The sequence below is a fragment of the Cryptomeria japonica genome, chromosome 7, assembly GCF_030272615.1.
Source record: "Cryptomeria japonica chromosome 7, Sugi_1.0, whole genome shotgun sequence".
NCBI lineage: Eukaryota > Viridiplantae > Streptophyta > Pinopsida > Cupressales > Cupressaceae > Cryptomeria > Cryptomeria japonica.
In genome coordinates, this window is record NC_081411.1 from 277,921,993 (window position 1) to 277,944,561 (window position 22,569).

A 22,569-nucleotide genomic window follows, 5' to 3' on the forward strand; every position below is an offset into this window, starting at 1 on the left:
TCCATCTTCTCGCATTCTAGGTAGTAGAGTAGACTTCCTGAACCTTGCATCTTTTGCCATTTGTTTGTCTTCCAGTTAGTTAGTAGGACTTGTGATTCCAGCAAATCAGACGTTCAAGTCATTGAGTGTAAGTCCCCTTGTGATTCCAGCAAATCACATCATACCACAGAGAGTTTATCCACACATAGAGATCCTACAACGAAGAACCTTGAAGTCATCCTGATTGATCCTTTTCGCGATATCTTCAGCATTCAGAGACTTTATTCAAGAGAGGATAAGGTACCTTTAGGTATTTTATTCTGTGTTTGGCTGTGTACAAAAAACACGTCAACAGTGTTGTAACCAAATTTATATATCAATTTCTGCATATTCATGATTAAACATATACTGCTGATATGATAGCTCATATACGTCATTATTATATAAATCAGATTAGTGATACTCTGCTGTTTAGGGCCTTCATCTCTCCGGAGAAAAGTGACAAAACAACTCCCGAGATTATAAGAGAGATGAAGGCCCTTCTTGTTGAGTATGATATGCAAAAGGAAGAAAGGAAAAAAAAGAAAGAAGCCATAGCATGTGCAATGAGTCCCACACTGTCCACTTCCGGTTCCCCTGGTCGCGGAAGCCCAAGTTTACATCAACCACTTTCATCTTTGGTGACAATGAGGGTGAGGCTAGTGAGACTCCTCTTAGATCAGACACCAATTACTTTGTTCCACACAATGTTCCAGGCGCACAACCTTCACTTGAAGGTATAGGATGGAATAGAGAGAAACATGAGCAAGCAAGCATAGCAGCAGCAAACTTTTGGTATTACAATAACTTACCTTCCAATGCAACAGACAACGCGTATTGGAAAAGTTTGGTTAATGCATTTACAATTACAGGCATGGGGTTTAAGGCCCCAACAGGTAGAGACCTCAGTGGGCCATTGCTAGAGAAAGCCGTCAAAAATACACAAGTTGCGGTTGATGATCAAAAAAGATTTTGGAGGAGAAAAGGATACAGCATTTTATCGGATGGACGGACAGATGGACAGAATAAGACTTTCCTCAACTTCTTGGTGGCTTCAAATGGTGCAATGGTATTCCTAAAGTCTGTTGATGCCTCAAATGAAATTAAAAATACATAAACTTTGTGTAATCTATTGGATGGGGTGATCCTAGAAGTTGGAGTTGAGAATGTTGTCCAAATTATCACGGACAACACAATTGCATATGTAGCTGCAGGTAGAATGCTTATGGAGAGGCATCCTACGATTACATGGAGTCCTTGTGCTGCACATTGCTTGGACTTGTTGTTAGAGGACATTGGGAAGATTGAATGGGTGAAAAGGGTGGTTGAAGATGCAAAAAATGTCACCAAATTCATCTACAACCATAGTTGGGTCCTTGCTTTGATGAGAAAACACACAAATGGCAAGGACCTTGTGTGACCTGGAGTGACACGATTTGTTAGTCACTTTCTCACTTTGTAGAGCATTCTTCGTGCCATTCCTCATCTTAAGAAAATGTTTGTGTTTGATGCTTGGTTGGAGTCTGCATACTCCAAAAGAGCTGAAGCAGAGAAGATTGTAAGCATTATTTTTGATGAAGGGTTCACCAAAAGTGGAGAGGAGTTGATTGGGGTAAGTAACAAACACAAACGTAAACTTTATACAAGATAATCTATTTGCTGTTTTTTATAGGGGTTAATTTTGTACTAATTTAAAATTTGTTTTCGTTTTTTTAGGTGACAAAACCATTGGTAAAGGTTCTTCATATGGTGGATGGAGGGGGCATGCCAATGGGTTTCATTTATGAGGCCATGGATAGGGCCAAAGAGGCCATTTCACATTACTTGGCGGAAATACAAGAAAATGTGAAATCCTTTGGCACATCATTGATCGTAGGTGGACAAACCAACTCCACCAACCGATACATGCCTTCACCTACTTCTTGAACCCGAAATTCTACTTCTCTGATTCATTTAGGGCTGATGAGGAGGTCATGGCAGGTGTTGTTGCATGCATTGATAAGATGGCACCATATCTTGAGTTGAGAGACAAGGTTCTTGGTGAGTTGGAGGTGAGATTTGACATTTGCTATATCTTTATTTATGAATTTGGAAATATTCATTGTTGAGTTTGACTATCTATTTATGAATTTGGAAATGTTCATTGTTCAAAATCTACAAGGGTGTAGAGGGGAGACTCTACTCTTCACCACAAGCAATTGATAGGAGAAGAAAACAACAACCAGGTAAAAAATTTAGTTCAATACTACAAGAAAAAAAACTAGAAACTTGATTGTTACATTTTTTTCTCAATTCTAATATTTCTAAATGTTCTTTTGTAGATTTATGGTGGGAGAATTATGGTGTTGGCACGCCTAATCTTCAAAAGATAGCCATTTGTGTTTTGTCCTAGCCATGTAGTGCATCTGGGTGTGAACGGAATTGGAGTTTATTTAAGAGCATTCACACAAATAAGAGAAATAGGTTGACACAGAAGCGCCTCAATGATCTTGTCTTCGTTTGGCACAACCTTCGCCTTCGCACTAGAAAGGTGGAGGGTGTTTCACATGAGGCCATTGACTTCAAAAATTGATCCATATGGTCATTGGACCATCAATGAACAAAATGATGTAATGTCCCCTAATAGGAGGGCTGCCAATTACTAATAATTAACATATATTATTATACATTCTTATGCTTCGATTCATATTTTCTTAGATTATTACATGAATTAGTATTATAACCCATTTAGCCTTCATTACGTTAAGTTCTATCTTAGCTTATTTGCTAATCCTAATGAGGGAAGGGGAATTTACTCTTGTAGGATGCTGACAGCCAATTACTGATCTGCAGTAACAGTAGTTGACTGCCAATGGTGTAATTTGAACTTCTTTGATAATATTCCTCCCCTTACTGAGCATCTAACTATACTTGTATTCCTTATATTATTAGTACGATATGAGTTCACAGTATTACAACAATTTGTGCAAACTGAATTTGATTTCCTTTGATTCATTAACTGATATATATATATATATATATATATATAAAGCTGTTTGAATAATTAGATATTGATTGCTTCTTCAGCTTTTATACCATATTAATGCCACTAATTTAATTAAGTTCATATAGGATTTGATATATAGATTATTGACTGTTATATTCCATAAAATCAGAAATCCTTTCCATGTGTACCTGTCACTGAGCTTTTCCTATCCTTACTGGCTGCCTAATAACATTTGTTGTTAGTATAATAGTGATTGTAAGGCAGACAGATCTGACATGCGTCAGATTTGGTCTACCATTATATATAAAATGAAATATGATTCATACGTATTGCAGCCTATAATAATATTACTATTAATTTCTGCATACAGACATTATCAGGCTTCATATATTAGGCCTACGTATTAAGCACATTCCCTATGCATAACCCCAAGAACAATGGTGTTATTGCCTGTAACTTAATAACAGTTTAGTTCTGATCTGATCGATGGCACAGACTATATATAATCATTTGCCATCTATTCAAAGATTGCAGATGATATCCTCTTCTGATCTGGACAGTCTTGTTGACTATTAATATCTCCTATCCTCTCCTTTGAAATGGTTGATCTGCTGGTATAAATACCCTTCGATGTAGGTGAAAGGTCGTTCCCCTCAACGTTTATCACATTTGCAAGGTGGTGACCCTTCCTAATTTATTATCTGCTCTTAACTAATAATCGCCTATCATTATCGCCTCATGTTTAATGATCGTTAAGGAAGGCATCGTCCTCACTTAAGATTGTTTGCATCGATATATATATATATGGATCACTATTATATATCCGATTATTATTTGCATATACAAGTTGCTGTTATAATTGGCTTCATTATCAATGTTGATCTTCAATCGATGTCTTCTGCTTATTTATAATCGTTTCTTTACCCGAAAAATTGCAGCATCACGAAATTATTGACTAAGTAGATGTTTAATTGCTGCCTGTAGTAATCGCTGATCCCATGCTCTTTCATTTATCTGTTCCTTTCCATTAATAAATCGCCATTGCTTATAATTTATTGATTTGTGTTTACGATAATAACCAACACCTTTTGACTTTCTATCATTGCCATTCACTTGATTCCTTTGCAATTATCGGTGATACTCTTGCTGTGTGAATCGTGAGGGATTAGCGCCTATCCATTGTGGCTTTAGAAATGGTTTTGTTTGCTAATTTTGTGAGTTTGCTAAAATGAGTTATTAGTCCTTTTGAAGGTTGCCGGTTTATATGTGTAAAGACTTCATTCAAAGCAGCAACAGTCTATATGTAATGTTTATATAATATTGATTTATTCTGATTTGAATATTTTCAGAATATTATTATTAATGAATATTAATTAATTAGTAAATAAGCAAGTATTTAATAATTTCAATTAATCTTTCATTAAAAATAATTATTTCATTTAGGTTTTATATATATAATGATCAAGGAGGGGTCATGACAAATGATGGTGATGATGTCCTCCTTACCGAAGAAGATCTTGCAGAAATAGAGAAAGGAGCAGCACTAGAAGCAGAAGCAGCAGAATTGGATGAAATGGAGGAGGATGAAGATGAGGACGAAGATGAGGACTTTGATTTTGAAGAAGAATCATCTCACCATTTAGATACCTCAACACCTACTGCTACTACTACTAGCTCAAGGCCTGAAAAATTGAGCTATATTAGGAGAGCAAAGAGGAAGATGTAGTCTTCTCTTTAGTTTGTTGTTTTTCACATTTGGACATATCATTATATGTAATTTTGTAAACATTTATAAACTTATGCTGCTGTCATACATTTTAAAGTTTAAAACTATGAGTATAAATGATGAAATTTCCAATATTGAGTGTTTAGAGATCATATGATGTGTAATGTTTCAATTATGGTTTTTGTGTTCTCTAAATGCATTAATTTCTTCTTTTGTTTGTAAAACGATCGTATTTTCTTTTGCCAAGTCTGAGTCCGAGTCTGAGTCCAATTTTTGGGCTGCCGAGTTTGTGGTGAGTCTGAGACCTCAAACTTTGGGTCTATTGTTTTTGACTAATTTCTAATATAAAAAAGGGGTATTTTCCTTATGTGCAGTGCCTCAAGATCTGTGCCTCAAAAATACATGTTAGGTTTTTTGACTAATTTTCGACCAAAAAAATTAGATTTAGCTGTTGCAGTTTTTACCTCGTTTTTCATGCATTGGAAAGTGGGAGGGATGGCATCGTTGACCAACATCATGTTGGAAAGCAATCAACGCTTCAAGGGCAAAATTACAACATGTGGAAACAACACATGCTCACAATCTTTGAATACTGATGTCTAGACCAAATTGTTCTGGATAAAATTGCTCGTCTCTCGACGGCGTGAAAAGACAAAGACAAGATCAATGAGCGCAATCGGGAAACACTTATGCTTATTAAGTTGTCAGTCACTGACGACACGCAAACACAAGTGCCGCCCGACAAAACAACTACGAAGATTTGAATGCATCTGAAGGATCTCCATGAAACATCAAACAAGAGCCGAGCATTCTTTCTGAAGAATATGTTGTTTTCAAACACAATGGACGAGAAGATGTCTCTACAAGAGCATCTTATGAAGATCAAGGATATTTGTGATCAACTGAAGGCTACTAGTCGCAAGATGGAAGAAGAGGATATGGTGCTTAAAACACTGAAAAGCTTACCACGATCCTACAAACACTTCATTGAAACGCCCAACATTACATCCACGAATGTTAACCTGAAGTTTGTGGACCTATGCAACAAGCTTCTGCAACAGGATAGATGGAAACAACAATTTGGGAGTAGAAGCAAATCATCCACTACAAAACAAGCATTTACTACCAAAGCCAGAGAAAAATGCAAAGACAAAGGCAAGTCCCTTCAGCCAAAAGGATAAAGCAAACATGAGGACAGCTCCAAGAAAGTTATCACATGTCATTATTGTGGAAAGCTTGGCCACATGAAAAAACAATGCAGATATGGTTGGCTGATGAAAAATCCAACCAAAGAGGGTCTCTACAGAAGGCCCATGTTTTAGAGCATACTAGGCAAAAGGAGTCTTCCTTTTATTCATTTATGGCCAAAAGACCAGCAAACCATGTCAAATCATCTGCCTGCTATATTGATTTTGGAGCTTCTCACCACTTTACACACAAAAGAGATTGGTTCACAAAGTACAAGGCTTGCTCCAATTCTGTGATCTTTGGAGGAGGTAAAGAGTATACAGTTGTCGGCAAGGGCAACGTTAAGATTACATTTGGTGGGAGAAATCTCATATTTCTCAATGTATACTATGTTTCGAGCATGGAGCTCAATCTGCTTTCTGTAAGTCAAATGATGTAACATTGTCTGAAGTTGGATGTCGTCTTCAATGCACACAAGTGCCACATTGTTGATAAGGAGTCCAAGAAGACAATTGCAGTTGGCCTCGAAGATCATAGATTATGCAAGTTGGTTGATACTGGAGAGTCTCAGGAGATTGCAATGGCTACAAAGAGTTCTTCCATAAGCACTCTTTGGCATCAACGATATGGACATCTCGCATCTCAACCTATCATATCTCTCTCAGTTGGCTCGAGAGAATCTGATAGAAGGCTTACCTAAGATTCAACAGCAAACACATGGTGTGTGCGAAGCTTGCCAAGCAAGGAAGCAACATCGAATTCCATTCTCCGATGGACAAGCTTTGAGAGCATCCAAGTTATTGCAGCTAGTTCATGTGGATGTTTGTGGACCAATGAATACGGCATTGATCACTGGTGCCAGGTATTTTCTTTCGTTTGTCCATGATTTTAGTAGAAAAATGTGGGTGTTTTTTCTCAAAGCAAAATCAAATGTGTTCAATGAATTTCAGAAATTTAAAGCATTAGTTGAAAAAGAGTCAAGACATCAAATCATAACACTTAGGTCAAATAATGGGGGTGAATTCGGTTCCACTAAATTCACGAACTTCTATGCTAAACACGGCATCAAGCATCAACTTACCACACCCTACACCCCTCAGCAGAATGGTGATGTTGAGCCAAGGAACCGAACCATAATAAAGATGGCTTCATGTATGCTAGAAAACAAGAATGTGCCTAAGAAGTTTTGGGCTGAGGCAATGTATACTGCAGTATACCTTTTGAATCAATCTCCCACACAGGCCATTAAGAAGATGACTCCGGAGGAAACTTGGTCTGGGAGGAAACCAAAAAACAGCCACCTCAAGGTTTTTGGTTCGATAGCGTATATTTGGATTCCAGATGCAAAGAGAGCAAAATTGGATTCCAAAAGTCAGAAGTTGATGCTTACAAACTACAATGGCAATCATAAGGCCTATCGGCTCATTGATGTGGACATTGATCATCTCACATGTAACACAGATGTGGTTTTTGATGAAGAAGATGGGCCCTTTCGGCTTTCTTCTCCCATCCAGTGTCCTAAAGATCAGCCTCTACAAACAAAAGATATTGGTGTTAGGCTTCCATCAGCTCCACCTGAAGCAAGGGATTCTCATGTTTCTGAACTTGAAGTTGTGGAATCTCCTAGGCATAACATTGTTCCACCAAAGTTCCCTCAGGAAAACCTAGATCAGCATTCAGATGATTTTATTCCAAGCAGCCCAATTCATGTTGATACACCTGATTTGGAAGTAGATGGTTCTGCTCTCTGTCCTAAGTGGTGGGAAAATCTTATTGGTGATGTTCGTGATGAATAGCTTGTTGAGAGTAGATCTTCTAGAGGCAAGAGCAAGAAGAAGAACACAGTCACCTTTGTTAGAAGGTTGTTTTTGTCATTGATGTCAAGTTCCCAAATCTTCAGATATTTGAATGACCTGTAAATAAGTTGGTCCTGAAAAAGTACAATATTGTGCACAAAGAATAACTATACAATATAAATTTCAGATTACTAATGTTTACATTTGAATGCACACAAAAGTAATGTTCAGATATCACCCTGAATACTGTTCATGGTTGGACAGAATTTGAGAATCATTGTGTTTCAGATGACAATGCGTTGTGAACTCTAAATCAATTATTATCGCTGCAAATGATGCATTGTGAACCTTCATCAAAATGCTTTATTATCTCCACAGATGAACAACAAACATAGGTTATGATATAATGTTGTTGTTGGTTAAGTTAGTTGAAGTAGTTGGTTAAGTCAGTTGAAGTAGTTGTTAGTTGAAGGTGGTTTCAACTACTTCCTAACTATACTCCCAACATAGAAAAATGTGGTAATATTTTTATATCTGCTGCTGAGATACGTAACAAGTGGGGTGGTTATATTTGGTTGGGATTAGTTGGAAGACAGTTATAACTGAAGAAGAAGTAGTTTGTGAGAAGTTATAATTTCTCTTTGATTGATTTTATTATATATGATGAAAGACATGGCTGGAAGATGATGATACACTTACAGAGAAAAATTTTAAAGAAATATGGTGCTACGTATTCTGTGTGAACTGTGAACATTATAAAGGTTGTTAAAATGAGAAGATAGTCATGATTTCCAGTATGTTACAGCAGTTCAAAAGAGAATAATGTTCATCATAGAAGCCTGACAAGTATCATTGCAATCATTAAAAGATCTGGTGAGATTATTTCAAGTTAAACATTTGGAATGGTTGAGGTTAATTCTCAATAACGTTTGCTTACAGGAGTATGATATTGTGAAGAATGATATTGAATTTTTACTGATGTGTTTGGTTCTGATTTTTTACAAACAGAATTGTGGAAGTCTACAAACTACTTTCAGATTACAAACATTTTGTTTTGCAGACTGTCAGAAGGGTTTTCTAACGATACAATTGTTGGAAGTACTCAGTGTGACTTGCAGATTATTATTACAATTTGATTACATTCAGTTTTCAGAAGGTTGCTTACAGTATATTCAAGGGTTGTAAATGTTCAGATTGTTATTGCTTATATACATCTCTAATATCTAATTTTGTAAAAAGTAAAGCTTCTGAGGTAGAAGTCACTTTCAGCTTGTAATCGCAGTTGATACTTCAAGAATATTGAGTTGATGGTCAGATTGTTGAAAAGGTGCTTACATTTGAAAGAGTTGGTGCTCTTAAGATAGGGGTTTGGTGTCTCCTTAGAGTTGGTGCTCTTAAGATAGGGGTTTGGTGACTCCTTAGGGTTGGTGCCCTTAAAGATTGTAATTGATTTTAACTGTGAGGCTGGATTAGGCCAGTAGATCCTAGCAGCGTTCTCACCGTGGTTTTTCCCATCTTGGGTTTCCACGTAAATCTTGTGCATTGCTTCTTCATGTGTGTGTATCTCTTAGATTTCAAATTGAAGCTTTCATTTCAAAATTAAATTTATAAGCTTTGAACAAGTCTTTCAAAAGAATTAATTGGATAAGACTTTACAGATTTTTTACTACTGATTCACCCCCCCTCTCAGTAGTAAACCTGTGTTCTACAAACTTTGCTATTATGGCCAACATTCAGAGTGTTTATTAGCCCCAAACTTATTTAGAGGCAAAAGGTAAACCTAAATGGGAAAAGGTGTAATGTCCTATTGTGACCTTTTCACACATCGCCCCATTGCTAACGGGGACCCCTCTTTGCCGGCTTTCTACGTTGTTAGGTTAGGGTTTTGGCTGCTTAGTGGGCAATTTTGTGTTTCCCGTGCCCGAGTCTCGGAGTTTTGATCATGCCTAGTGTCGTCTAGGGTTTTTGAAGTGTTAGGATCAAGTTGCAAAAGATGATATTTTTAATGATCCTAAGTTTTGCTAAGTGTTTGGCCATTTGAACGTTAACGTGTTTTTAAACACGCACATCAGTGATTTTAAAGTGCCAAGATATTCACAGACCTTTTGGAGTTGTTTTCTCGCTCCTAAGGTATTAATTAAATTGGTTTCGCACTTTATTCCAATATTTTCCTAGCGTTTCGCTCATATTTTTTTGGAAAATTAGTATAAGTCCAGTCAAATTTAAAGTCACTGAGTGATTTTGAGTGGTTAAAATGATAAAATCCTAAGGGAAATTCATATTCCAAGGGTTAAAGGGTCAAAATCCATCCTAGAGGTGTTTTTCCCCTCACATTCCAGACTACCCAACCCATTCCCCCACTCAAAATCCATACTACACATGGGTTTCCCCTGGAATCCATACTGGCTACTAATTTCCCCCACTGTTTATCCATACCCAAGTCGAATTTCCCCTGGAAGTGTTGAAATTTGGCTAAGTGTCAGGATTTATCCAGACTGCCATCAATTTTCCACCAGGAGTGCAGACTAGAGTGCGGACTGGAGTGCAAGGATAATTCCATGCTTGGATTGATTTTCCACCAGGATTTTTGTGACAACTAAGTCAGGATTTTTGTCCGGATTTTTATCCAGACAGAGGTCGATTTTCCCCTAAGAGCATTTGTAAGGATTTTTGTCCGGATTTTCATCCAGACAGGGATCGATTTTCCACAGGAAACATTATGAAGAGTTTTGAGTCCCGAATTTCATCCAGACTGAGGTCGAATTTCCACCAGGGAGGTATTTTTACAAGTTAAGTGAGTTTTGAGTGTGGATTTTTGTCCAGACACATATCGAATTTCCCCTGGGGGGTATTTTTTGCAAATAGAGTGCATTTTGTCTAGATTTTTGTCCAAACTCACATCAAATTTCCCCTGGGAGGTTTTTTGTGTACATTTTGATGAAGTTGAGCATGGATTTTTATCCAAGCATGGGTCGAATTTCCCTTATGGGGTAAATTTTGGCACTTAAGTGATTTTTGAAGGGATTTTTCAATCCCAACCTATATCGATTTTCCCTTGGAGACTTATTTTGGATTTAATTTGTGATATTTTAATAAATAAAGCCCCATTTAATTGCTTTTAAATAATTATTAATGATTATTTAAAATTTAAAAGCAAAATTTAATAACTTGCAATAATCATTAAATGTTTGAACCTTCTAGAAGCAAGTTAGGTTTTCACCAAGCAAGTATTTATACAAGTGTTTTATCCCACATTGCTTGTGTGTTGAAAGGGAGAGGTGAAAGCAAGTATATGAGAGGAGACTTAGTATTATTTTTTTATTATTTCTGCCAGGTGTCTCCATGAAAGCAATTTTTCTCCAAGTTGGGCGAATTTTTAGCAAGGCGTTTTTGTGAAGTGTGGGATTGAGGATTTATTTTCCTCCATTTTTTCCAACTTGCTGATTTATTCCTCTTGAATGCCATTAAAGACCAGTTTTAGATTTTCGATTTTGCTAAGTTTGGCGAATTTTTTCAAATTTAGCATTTTTTGGTGAAAGTTGGCAATTTCATGTTTGGAGACTTGGGCGATTTTTCCTCCACCATTTTTGCTTGTTGTTCAGACTTTCATTGCTGCAGATTGCTGCCATTAACAACATTTTTCAGAATTCTGAAAATTTTGATTTTTGTTAAGGAAGGCAATTTTTTGTGTTTGAGGTATCCAACCCCAACTTGGGCAATTTTTCAGATTGCTACCATCCTTGCTACTGCAAATCAAGGCTGCCATTGACATCAATCTTCAGATTTCAGTTTGGCGCCATAGTTGGGAAAATTCGATTTTGCTAAGGAGGTGATTTGGTGCCATATTTTGGTGATTTTTGTGCATGCTTTTTGGCTGCCATCATTTCCAGCCTGCTGATTCGCTTCAGATCTGAGGTTTGCTTCAAATTTTGACCTCCATTTATGGCTGCCATTAATTTTCAGACTTAAGTTTTTATTGCCCAGCCAATTCCAACTTAAACATTTAGCATTTGGAGGTGTTTTATGGAGTTTTCTGTGCATTTTTTAGACCATTTTATCACTGTTGCAGGTCTGAAACTCCATTGTTTGGCAGTTGTCCTCAGAAATTTTCATTTCCAGCCACCTAACCAGTTTTGGCGAATTTGCTTGGGGCTGTTTCCTTAGCCATTTTTCATCATTTTCAAGGATTTAAACCACTTTGCAAGGTGCTGGTAAGTCTGAAGTATCCGATTTTCAGACTTGTCCTCAGAAAACTAAATTTTACCAGCCATACTTACATTCCAGAAAATGATTGTTCTAATCATTAGAACTGATTTTTATCAATTTTATGCACATTTCTGAAGATTACAACATGTTTTAAAAATCTGATTTTCAGGTTGTCTTCAGAATTTTGACTTCCATTATTGACTATGGAAGGTGTCTTCAGACATTCATTGTGTGAAAACACAACCTTTCACACCTTTCCTTAGTCATCATCAATCCGGTATACTCCTTTGCACTTTAGCTTGCATATTTTCTAAGCGTAAGGAGGTATAAATGAATTTTATGGAAGGCTTCCTTGCCTTAGTGTTGTCACACTTTGAACTTAATTGCTAAAATTTACCAAGTGTATGGATTATTTTCCTGACTCTATGCTCTGAATTAACTAAATCTTTAGAAAGTCAGGAATTTTATTAAAAATATTTCCTAAGTCTAACTTCGAGCTTCGTACAGGTGCGATGTCAAAGTCAGGATACAAGAAAAGAAAAGAACTGTTGAAGACACTAGAGACTGGATTTTATCCAGAGTTTAAGATTTCATCCAGATGGAAGGAGATCGTTGATACAAACATGCATTTCCTGGACTTCAACCAGATGCAGCGTCGGATGTTCGGAGTCAAAGATCAGGTTCCTTCCCCAGCATATGCAAATATTATGAAGAGTGGCATTTTCCATGCCGCTGGATTTCCACAGTCCATACAGTGCAGTGAGTTGATCCTAGAATATGCACGATGTTACGATCCGCAAACGAGAATGATCAAGAGTCCTAAGGGCGTTGTCATCGCCTACCTTGCTGAGGTGTTCGGAGTTCCTCCCAGAACAGACATGAAGGATGTGACCAAGGAGGATTATGCAGACAGATACGCAAAGAAGATGGGTGTATGCAAGAATTTAATGAACAAAGAGTGGATGATTGAGCCTAGGTCTCATCATTCCAAGGCTCCCAAGACACTTATGTGCATAGATTTTAAGGAGGAATATAGTGATTTGATATTCCTACTCAACAGAGTGATGGGGATGCCGCAAGGAGCAATATTTCATGGATGGATGTTCTACTTCATCCAGGATTGTCTTAGAGGAACACTAGTGAATTGGTCCAAGATTATTAGTGACAATCTGGATTTTCAGCTGAGGAATGTAGAGCGATCCAAGTCATTCGCCATGACTTCCTACCTAGTGTACCTGCTTGCACAATTTGTTTCATATAGAGGATTAATATGCAAAGGTGAAGTCGAGAATGGGCAAGGACAATTTAAGACTTATGAATGCTACCCCCAACTGAGCATGCATAGAATTGAAGACTATAAAAGAGTGAATGATGCATTCACTATGTACATCACACGGATGCTCCAAGGCGGAATCCACAGAAGATTGTCCAAGGAGGCAACAGAGTTAATAGAGAAATATGGATCGTGGTATACACAGTGCCCCACTTTCATATACCTCAAAATTCATGGGTTTCAATCTGAACCCTACAGACTTCCTAGGTATCCAACCGACAGAATGATATTGTTGGAAGTGGTGAGACAGCTTCTAGAGTTCGATGTTATCCAAAGAGAGAAGCACAGGACAGGAATGACATTCCCTATTTCAGTTGGGAAGACGTCAGAGGTTTGCCAATCCGCCATAGCCGCCAGCACTGCGAGTGAGGAGCTTGCATTCTATCGATTTGCTACATATAAGAAGAGAGAGAGATTCGATCCAGACAAGAAGGTCGAAAGGATCGAAGGAGAGAAGTTCACTCATAAGGTTGACATAGAAGATTATTGAGCTAACCTGATGGACGAGCAGGCAGTAAAGAGAAGAATGTGGTCCAGAATGTCAGTGGATTTCATGAGGAAGTGTGGACTTTTCCTCATTCCTAATCAGGTATTAGATGATAGAGATCATACACACCCACAGTATGAGAGTGAAATGAAGAAGGCAATCCTATTGCCTAATTGGTCAAAGACAGAAGAGATTGACCTGAATATACTAATGAGAGAGGTCTTGAATTTCTCCCGCCTATGAGTGGATGTACAAATGAATAAATTAGTTGACATGGGTGTTCCCTTCACTTATGAAAAGATGAAGCCGGAAGAGTCTACTTTCAAGGATGATCAAAGGACTGTCAGTGATGTCAAGATTCATGCAGACGAAGAGAGTCAAGCTCCCAAGAGAAAGAAGAACATGCCTGGAGAAGTCAAGGCCAGAGGGAAGAAGATTGAGGAGGAAAAGAAGAAACAGAAGACTATCACTCCACTTATCATTCCTTCACCCCCTCCCAGTGTCTCATCAATCGAAGTGATTGAAGTAACAGAACAGAATAAGGAGACTCAGCAGTGTTCCAACACAGTAATACTAACAGAGAATATTCAGGAATTCCATGCCACAGCGACATCTGCACCTCCTGATGAGAATAATGATCAGTCGGAATCCCCTACTATCCTATTAGAAGTTAGCTTGGGAAATGAAGCATATGATTGGACCAAGAGTAATCCTGATGATAATGATGATGTTATCTCGGCATTGAAAGGACTTGATTGAGAAATATGTCTTGATGATGGTATGGAAATGGCCGCTATTCCTGAATGGCTGAGGAGAAGTATGGAGAAAAGTAAACAAATGATAGAGGTACAGCCTATTGATGATATTGATGACTACCTAGCTAGGAATGCTAAGAAGGAGGAGCCCAAGAGAGCAGAGATTTTGTCGCACATAGCTAGAGATGAGACAAGAATGCGGATTGCACAGATTGTTGTTCCTATTGCAGGCGTGACAGTGGACATTGCTACTCCTATGGATTTCCATATCACTTCAATCACCCTTGGTCGTACATCCACAAAGCAGGAATTCCAGGAGATTGGTGACAACCTCTAGGCAATCAATGCAAGGTTAGACAGAGCGGTTGCGCAGAATGGAAGGTACAGAGAAGAAAATATTAGACTCAGAGAGTATATTGCAGGGACAAGGCGTGGAGATCCCACCCTTGTTTCCCCTATTGCAGTTGACCATGGAATACATTCACACTGCGAGGTAGCGAGAGGTACACACTCAGAGGTGGAAAAGTGGATTGAAAGCACAAGAAAGCAGGCAGATGATTTCCTTACTCAGTTTGTCCATGCATATGATAAGACAACAACGCTCGTATTCAGAATCCAGTATTTGGAAGGAGTTTGGGAAGAATTCCGACCTATTCAAGACAAGACTATTCCACGCCTCCTGGCATTGAAGAAGGTTCCTAATTCCACCTTGGTCAGCGAGAACATTGTGCACAGTGGAGACATATATGATTTCCATGGCTGGTATTGTGCATTAGCCTTGAAGAAATCAGCTTATGAGAACGCCCAATCGAGTTGTATGGAGATGGAAGGATTAATTCAGGACATTCAGATGAAGATCCTTGCCTCGATTGAGGAATTATTGGGTGTTGATGTTAGTGATGCTAGTGGTTAACACTTAGCCGAATTAAGAGACAAGATGAAATTTATGTATTTTTGTCAGTTGGACTCTTTGAAGAAGAGTCAGATAGATGACTTGGTCTCTTTGTTGATTCATGTTCATAATTCGCAGAAGCTTGTGCCAGAATGGGAGAACACTTTGAATGCTTGCTCGGATTCATTGGACGTGATTGATTTACAGCAAGATACCTTGCCTAGCATTTCCATGGAGGAGTTAGATTCAGTATTGGCTAAATTCTTGGAGTATGCTAGGAGAGAGATGCAAGGAGGAATCTTCTAGAAGATTCCCTATATGATGACTAGGTATCTTTTCATTAGGCCATATGTTGGTGGCGCCATTTTTGATGTAACCCTAATTAGGGCAATTCTAGGGTTTTGTTGGCATGATCTCGACCGCTGATCTTAGATCAATCTGGGCCATCCATTTTGTAAGAGACTCTATATATGCCCCTTTGTCTCTCATTTGTAAGGGAGAGTTTTTGTAGAATTGTTGGTATATGCTGGAGCTATTTGAATCCTAATCATTGTTCAATTGTTGGTGATTTTGCTCTTCAAGTGTTGTATTTGCATTCATGGTTCTCAATTCCTCCAAGTTAGATTAGAATTTAGATTAGAATTTATTTTCATGTATGTTAGATTGAGTGGAAGATTTGTTGAATTCATTTGTGTGGAATCCTTAGTCCATACCACTAGCCTCTTGCCGCTGGTGAGTGCGCCTTGTGTGGTCAACTGGAATTTAAGTAAGCATAACTTCAACTATTACGCGTTCGTTGACAAGCATCAACTTGGATGGTGTCTACATTTGATGGTGATAGCCTGAAAATCTTCAAGTATACCTTAGACGATTGCAGTAAGCTTGTGTCAATACCTGATTGTGAGACCTTGCCTGGTTTGATTCCACTAAATCCAATCATCATTTCCTACATTCGTAGTTTTAGAATAGATTTACTAAACCCTATTCTTTTTCCCCCTTTTTTAAGAAGTAAATCCAGAGCCATATTGATAAATCTTAAGTTGTTAGCACAACTATTCCGCATCATTCATGATAATCCAAACATTTGCATAAGTCCCCAAGTGAAACATAGCAATTCACATCAACCACTGAACTTACCCACTCGTCAAGACCTGACATGTAGAAACCTTGGAATCATTTTAGTTGATCTCATTCTTAGCATCTGAGGTGATTTTGTTCAAGAGAGGGTAAATTACTTTGGTAATTTATTCTGTATTGTTATGTGCATAAAAAACACATCATGTCGTCCCCACTTTGAAATACAATTCGATGATAAATGATAATAATAAAATTAAAATTAAAATATAAAAAAATACAATTAAATATAATTAAATTTTAATCAAGTTAATGAATGGTCAAAGACATGAAATGAAAAGTTGTGACTCCCTCAAACATGAGATATAAAAGGGAGAAGAGAACCTCATTTGAGGGGATAATTTGGGGAATCAAAACTGCAGATCTGATATAAATAAGTATTGAAAAATATTAGCTAAGTTCGGAATATGACAATCATATATGTATGTATCATTTCAATGTACCTATTATTGGGCTAGACCCAAATGTGATGTGGGAAAGGCAATTCAATGTGTGATAGGGCTGGGCCCAAAATGTAACGTGCTAAGGCATTGGGCTAGACCCAAATGCCCAACGTGGTAAATATCAATGACAATATAACAATAAATTAATAATGTTGCAAGCCGACCTAAGGAGATCTACCGCCAAAAGAAGGATATATATATAACAACTTCAAGATGAAGTCAAACACATTCAATTACTTGCAAAATGGGATCTGCTCTTCCTATCTCTGCTCTTCTATGTTAGCAATCTACTTTTCTATCCTTAGCGAATCTGCTGGTCTGCACTTTGGCGAACCTCAAGGACTTATTAAGCGAAGTTGTCAAGTTTCTGCTTCAGCCTGTTGAAGCCATCTTCTGCTGATCCGCTCCCTTGGTCATCTACTGCTGGTTAGGGCTGCATCATCTATCATCTTGGCAACTTGCTGTTAGGACAGCAATCAGAGATAAGTTTGTTATATTGTAACTGCCTACCATTGATATAAAACATCTTATAGTTTAAGGCTGGGTTTTTTACCTCCAAGAGGGAGGTTTTCCCAGGGTATTGGTGTCTTGTGTCTTGTGTTTCATTACTGTTACTGTTTATTCACAATCTGATTATGGTTAATTAATTTGTTTAACATCTTAGCACTTAAATTTAACAATAAGAAGTGCAGATCTGAATGTGAAAGGTTGTGTTCCTTTCAAAAGGCAGAAATAATGAAGAGTTGCACTCTTTCAAAGGGTGTGAATGGTGGAAAGGGTGTGTCTCTTGCCAAAGGAGCTTACATGATGAAGAGGTGTGGCCTCTCCCTCACATTGGAGGATATAAAAAGGAGAAAGTCTCATTTGAGGAGGACATCCAAGGGAGATCAATTTGAAGAATAATTTATTATTGTCAAAGGGCAGCAATGAAGAGTGATGACTCATTTCTTATGAAGAGGTGTGACTTCCCACAATTGAAGATGTAAAGAAGAGATTAATTCAATTGAGAAGGGGGAATTGGAGGAACAATCCATAAGATCAAAGAAGACAGACTTTGATATTTAATAAGGGTGAAAATTAGCAGACTTTGATATTTACAAAGGCGAGATTCAGGGCAATCCCAAAAGGGGACATTACAAAAGGATATGGAAGCTGAACATCATAGTCTTCTGAAGAATAACACTTAGATTCTATCGGAACTTCCACTAAAGAAGAAACCCATTGGCTGCAAAGGGGTCTACAAAGTGAAGTACAAAGCTGATGGAACACTTGATAAATACAAAGCTTGGTTGGTGGCTAAAGGCTTCTCACAGAAAGAACACGTTGATTATGAGGAAACCTGTGCTCCTATGGCAAAGATGAGCACCATCCAACTGGTCTGGCCTGAAAGTCCACCAAATGGACGTGAAGACTGCCTTCCTCAATGGTGATTTGGAGGAGGATGACCCTTAAGGGACGGTATTAAAGTAATTAATGTTTATTTAATGGTCATTATGTAATATTTAGTTGTCTTAGTTGGTTTCTATTTCAGTCTTTCATTCACGATTGTTTTGTTTAGAAACATCGCCTTGTAATTGCTTATATGTATCCTTTCGCCTTCATAATTAATTCATGCAATTACCATTTCAGACTTATGTCTAAGATGGTGCAGAGGAGAGGTCCATATGACTTGGATATGCTAACCACAAATGTCCTCCATGATGGATCAATTGAGCACCTCTTTCGCAATAAGATGTGACAAGGAGCGCCTAAGGAGTAACTAAAAGTTGGTAACCTGTTCAAATAAATGCACATAGATTAGAAGATAGTTGAGCCAAAAAATGGACCCCTTCTACAACACATAAGAACCGTTCAAAAAGACAACTTTGTTCAAAGAGGATGCAGAGGCGAAGTCCATGAGACCTGGATATGCTAATGGCAAATGTCCTCTATAATGGATCAATTGAGCACCTCTTTCCCAAGAAGAATGCAACAAACGGCACCTAAGGAGTAATAAAAAATATTAACCTGTCCAAATAAATGCAAATAGACTAGAAGAGCAAGCTGACCTTGGCAAACCAGCAACCCCAACACCCAGTACAACCCAACAAGGTTATCCCTTATGAGGAACAAAATGCCAAAAATGGATACCTCCCACAGATCAAAGCAGAATCACCCATAGATCTAAGTCATTTGAGTGAATATCAAATGAATTTGAAGATGCTCTCAAGACGAAGAGGTTGGGCTGCACATTTGGCTCGGTAATGTTGTTTCTTATACAAGGAGAACATAAAGTTCTACACATGAATCATAAATAGTAAATACAAATGAAGTTGTTCCTCTCAAGTATTTTCTATTGTGAAATAATCTTGCTTGCAAGTCTATGTCGTGTAATCCTACAATTCTCTCCTAACCTCATCGTTCTTTTCTTCAACAACATGCTTAGATTCTCTGTTTGATTAAGTGAGAAGTGGCTTGGAAGTGATACCTTGACCTTTTAGCGCTTAGGGCATTTCATTTGCTTTTTTTCTTCTTTAATTTGGGGTATTGTTGCAGTGGGATGTGTTCCTATTTTTGTATGCTTTTGGACTAGAAAATATTCATTCAACTGTTGAGATATGTCAAGACTAAGAAATATCCATTGAACTGTTGGGAGATATCCAAAGACATCCCCAGTGTGCTTGAGGCATCTCCTGCATTGTCAAAACAACTCCTGTATATCTCACACTATCTAGGAGATGCACCCTGTCTGTGAAATATATAGCTAACCGAGAAATGAATAGAGTTTCTCTTGGCATCACATACATTATTGCAGAAAATAAAATTATAGATAAAAAATAGTACCTCGTTGCAAGCATAGTTGCATCCGAAGAAAATGCGCATCCTGAAAGAGGTCGATCGTCTCCAATTTCACTACAATCCATAATAATCCTGGATGCCTGTTCTAAGACACAATTCAATTCCGCATCTTCATCTTCATCAGGGTCCTCTCTCCTCCTTTTAGCTCTTTGTATCCTCGAGGCTGCCCGAGGGAGTGAAAATTTCATAATTTCAGTTCGCGCTTTTAATAGCTCCTGGGAGCCTATCGTATAGAAAGGATAAGACTGAGGCCCTTCCATGTCCTGAACATCTTCAGCAGCAGCATTTGCAGCTGCCTCTTCTTCTTCTTGAACCTTCATAAGCTTCTCAAGTTGACCTTCTGAATCAAGCTTTGCCATAAGCGTTCTGAGCCGATCACGTCTTTCCATCTCCCTCTCACCAAACAGGGTTACAGGCTCATTCAACCGCCGAAGACGAGCACGGACAGCTGAGTCATTTGTAGGCACAGCCAATGCATAAGCCCGCCTACGCATCAAAAGTTCCTGAACCAACTGATCCTGCCTCTCCCTAACCTTTCTGATCTCCTCAGTAATCTCATAGTCTGCTGCAGATGAATCATCTGGATGTTCGGGGCTTGAAGAAGGGCTTTCATCTTTGCTGTCTGAATCTGGTCCTTGCTCATCATTACTGTCTAAAGGGCGGGCAGGGAGCACAAAGGAGGGAGGAGCTCCAGGCCGAGAGGAACTCGGAGGAACAGGTGGTACAAACGGGGGCCTGGGAATTATAACTGGAGCAGGGGCAACGGGTGGAACTCCAACCTGTGGGGAAACAGATATAGATGAGCTAAATGAATTATTATCAAGTGGAGATGAAGGAAAATTTGGTGCAACCACAGCAGGCACTGCAGGAAGAGGGGCAAGGGGCATAACAGGAGGAGGAGGAGGAGGAGGTATAATCGATGTGGATGCTATAGCATTGGGAGGGATAAATGGAGGAACAATTGCAGCAGGAGGAATACCTGAAGAAACAGTAGCAACTGGTGCTGAAGTTAGGGAATTTGCTTCTGTGGAAATTAATGGTGCTGCTGGAGGTATAGTTATGTCCATTGGGCTGATTGCGGGTGTAGAAGGATCCAATCCTGCTGATGTAGAGGGTTCGTCCATGGTGCCCTAAATCTTAAAACCCTGTTGCTGCAAATTATTCAAGTTTCCTGCCACTCGGAACCCAAGGACACTTCAAGACAGCATTGAATCAGGTCTATGCCTCTGCCCCACTCTATATTACATTTTTGCCCTGCCAAGAAAAATGAAATAAATACATGCAGTGCCCTAAAACTTAGTACGCTTCTTTGCAAAATTATTTCATAAGACCATAAGAACAACTGCCATTGAATCAGACTTTATGCCTCCACCCACTTTGAATTGCATGATCATACTGTGAATAACAAAATAAGGTAAATAAACTGCCCTAAAACTCGAAATCCTTCTCTTCAAATATTTTTTCCCAGTTGATATCAACCTATTGATAGAGATCAAAAAGAACATTTCAAAACACCATTGTATAGGATTTAAGTACAGTATGCTGTTAAAGAACATATATAACCACATAAAATGAAAAACAAACATATAGATGTTTACGGACCGTTTTTGTTTTCTAGACCGTAGAAGCAACAGAAGCATATAATGCTTAGTTAGGTTTTGTAACACTCTTCAACTATTTAATTCATACAATATGATGAAGAAAACAGAAAAGGTGAATAAAAACATTCAAACCCAGAAGGAAAGTCTGGATAAAATAGGAAAAGAATTACCTATGAAATATTTGTTTAGACTCGAACAAGATTTCATAGGGACACTCTTAAATTTATTTGGATAATGTATAATGAAAATGATTATTAGTACTTGTCGTTAGGTAATATTATTGTAATGATTTTATTTTTCTAAGACTTAAATAGTTATTAAAAAAACTGATTTTAATCAATTATAATCAACTATTATTCTATTTTTAAAATATATTTTGTTCTCATAAAATATAGATGTATATTTTTTAACTTTATAAATTCTAAAATATATTTTTCTCCACACTAATTGGCCAAATGCAATTGAATTGTTATACACAAAATAATAGGAAGACAAACTCTTTAACTAATGATATTTTTAGTATTTTTACATTTGCACTTAAGTTTCATATGTTTTAATAAATAATATACTTTTTATTTAAAATATATATTTAATAAAAATAATTTTAAGTCAATTAACTTTAAAAAAAAATATATTGGGTTGTGAAGAGTATTATTTTTTTTTAAATATTTATCCAATGAATGAATGATTAGTAATCAAATGTTGTAAGGCTTTCTTTATCATTCTAGATTTTTCCCTATCATCTTATTGTTAATATATAACATTATTTATATTCATCTCTTCATCACATTAAAAAATAAAGAAAAATAATAATTAAATTATTAAAATTAAAAAGATTTTTTTTAGTTTAAAATTATTATAAAAAATGTCTTCATATATATTTTTCTTTAAAATAAATAATAAAAGATGTTAAACTATAAAAAAAATATTAATGAGAGTTATAACTCAATAAAACCTTCATATCTCATAATTAAAATATAGTTAATAGTTATTAATATGTTATTCATGAAATATTTTATAATTATACATTTAAGACAACACAATTGTCATAAAGATAAACAATATAAAATAAATTAAATTAAATTAAACAATATATTAGTGACAATTAATAAATTACTATTTCAACTACAAATTAACAAGGCAAGTACTCGCCATTATGTGGCACT

At 37.4% G+C, this 22,569-nt stretch overlaps 1 protein-coding gene across 4 annotated transcripts in view; it reads right to left on the minus strand.

Moving 5' to 3' along the window:
• Window positions 1–21,595, minus strand: part of LOC131027070 (U4/U6 small nuclear ribonucleoprotein PRP4-like protein) — an 88,758-nt gene extending 67,163 nt beyond the window's left edge. Inside the window, exons 1-2 of one of the 4 annotated variants that reach the window (XM_057957040.2) lie at window positions 21,574–21,595; window positions 19,788–21,056 (exon numbers count right to left, since the gene is read on the minus strand). In XM_057957040.2, the coding sequence (XP_057813023.2) occupies window positions 19,788–20,926 (1,139 nt within the window). In that variant the 5' untranslated portion in view covers window positions 20,927–21,056; window positions 21,574–21,595. Of the gene's footprint in view, window positions 1–19,787; window positions 21,377–21,404; window positions 21,546–21,573 lie in introns of those variants that run through there. The other 3 variants (XM_057957038.2, XM_057957039.2, XM_057957041.2) reach the window with 3 other exon arrangements.
• Between the last annotated feature and the right edge of the window lie 974 nt (window positions 21,596–22,569).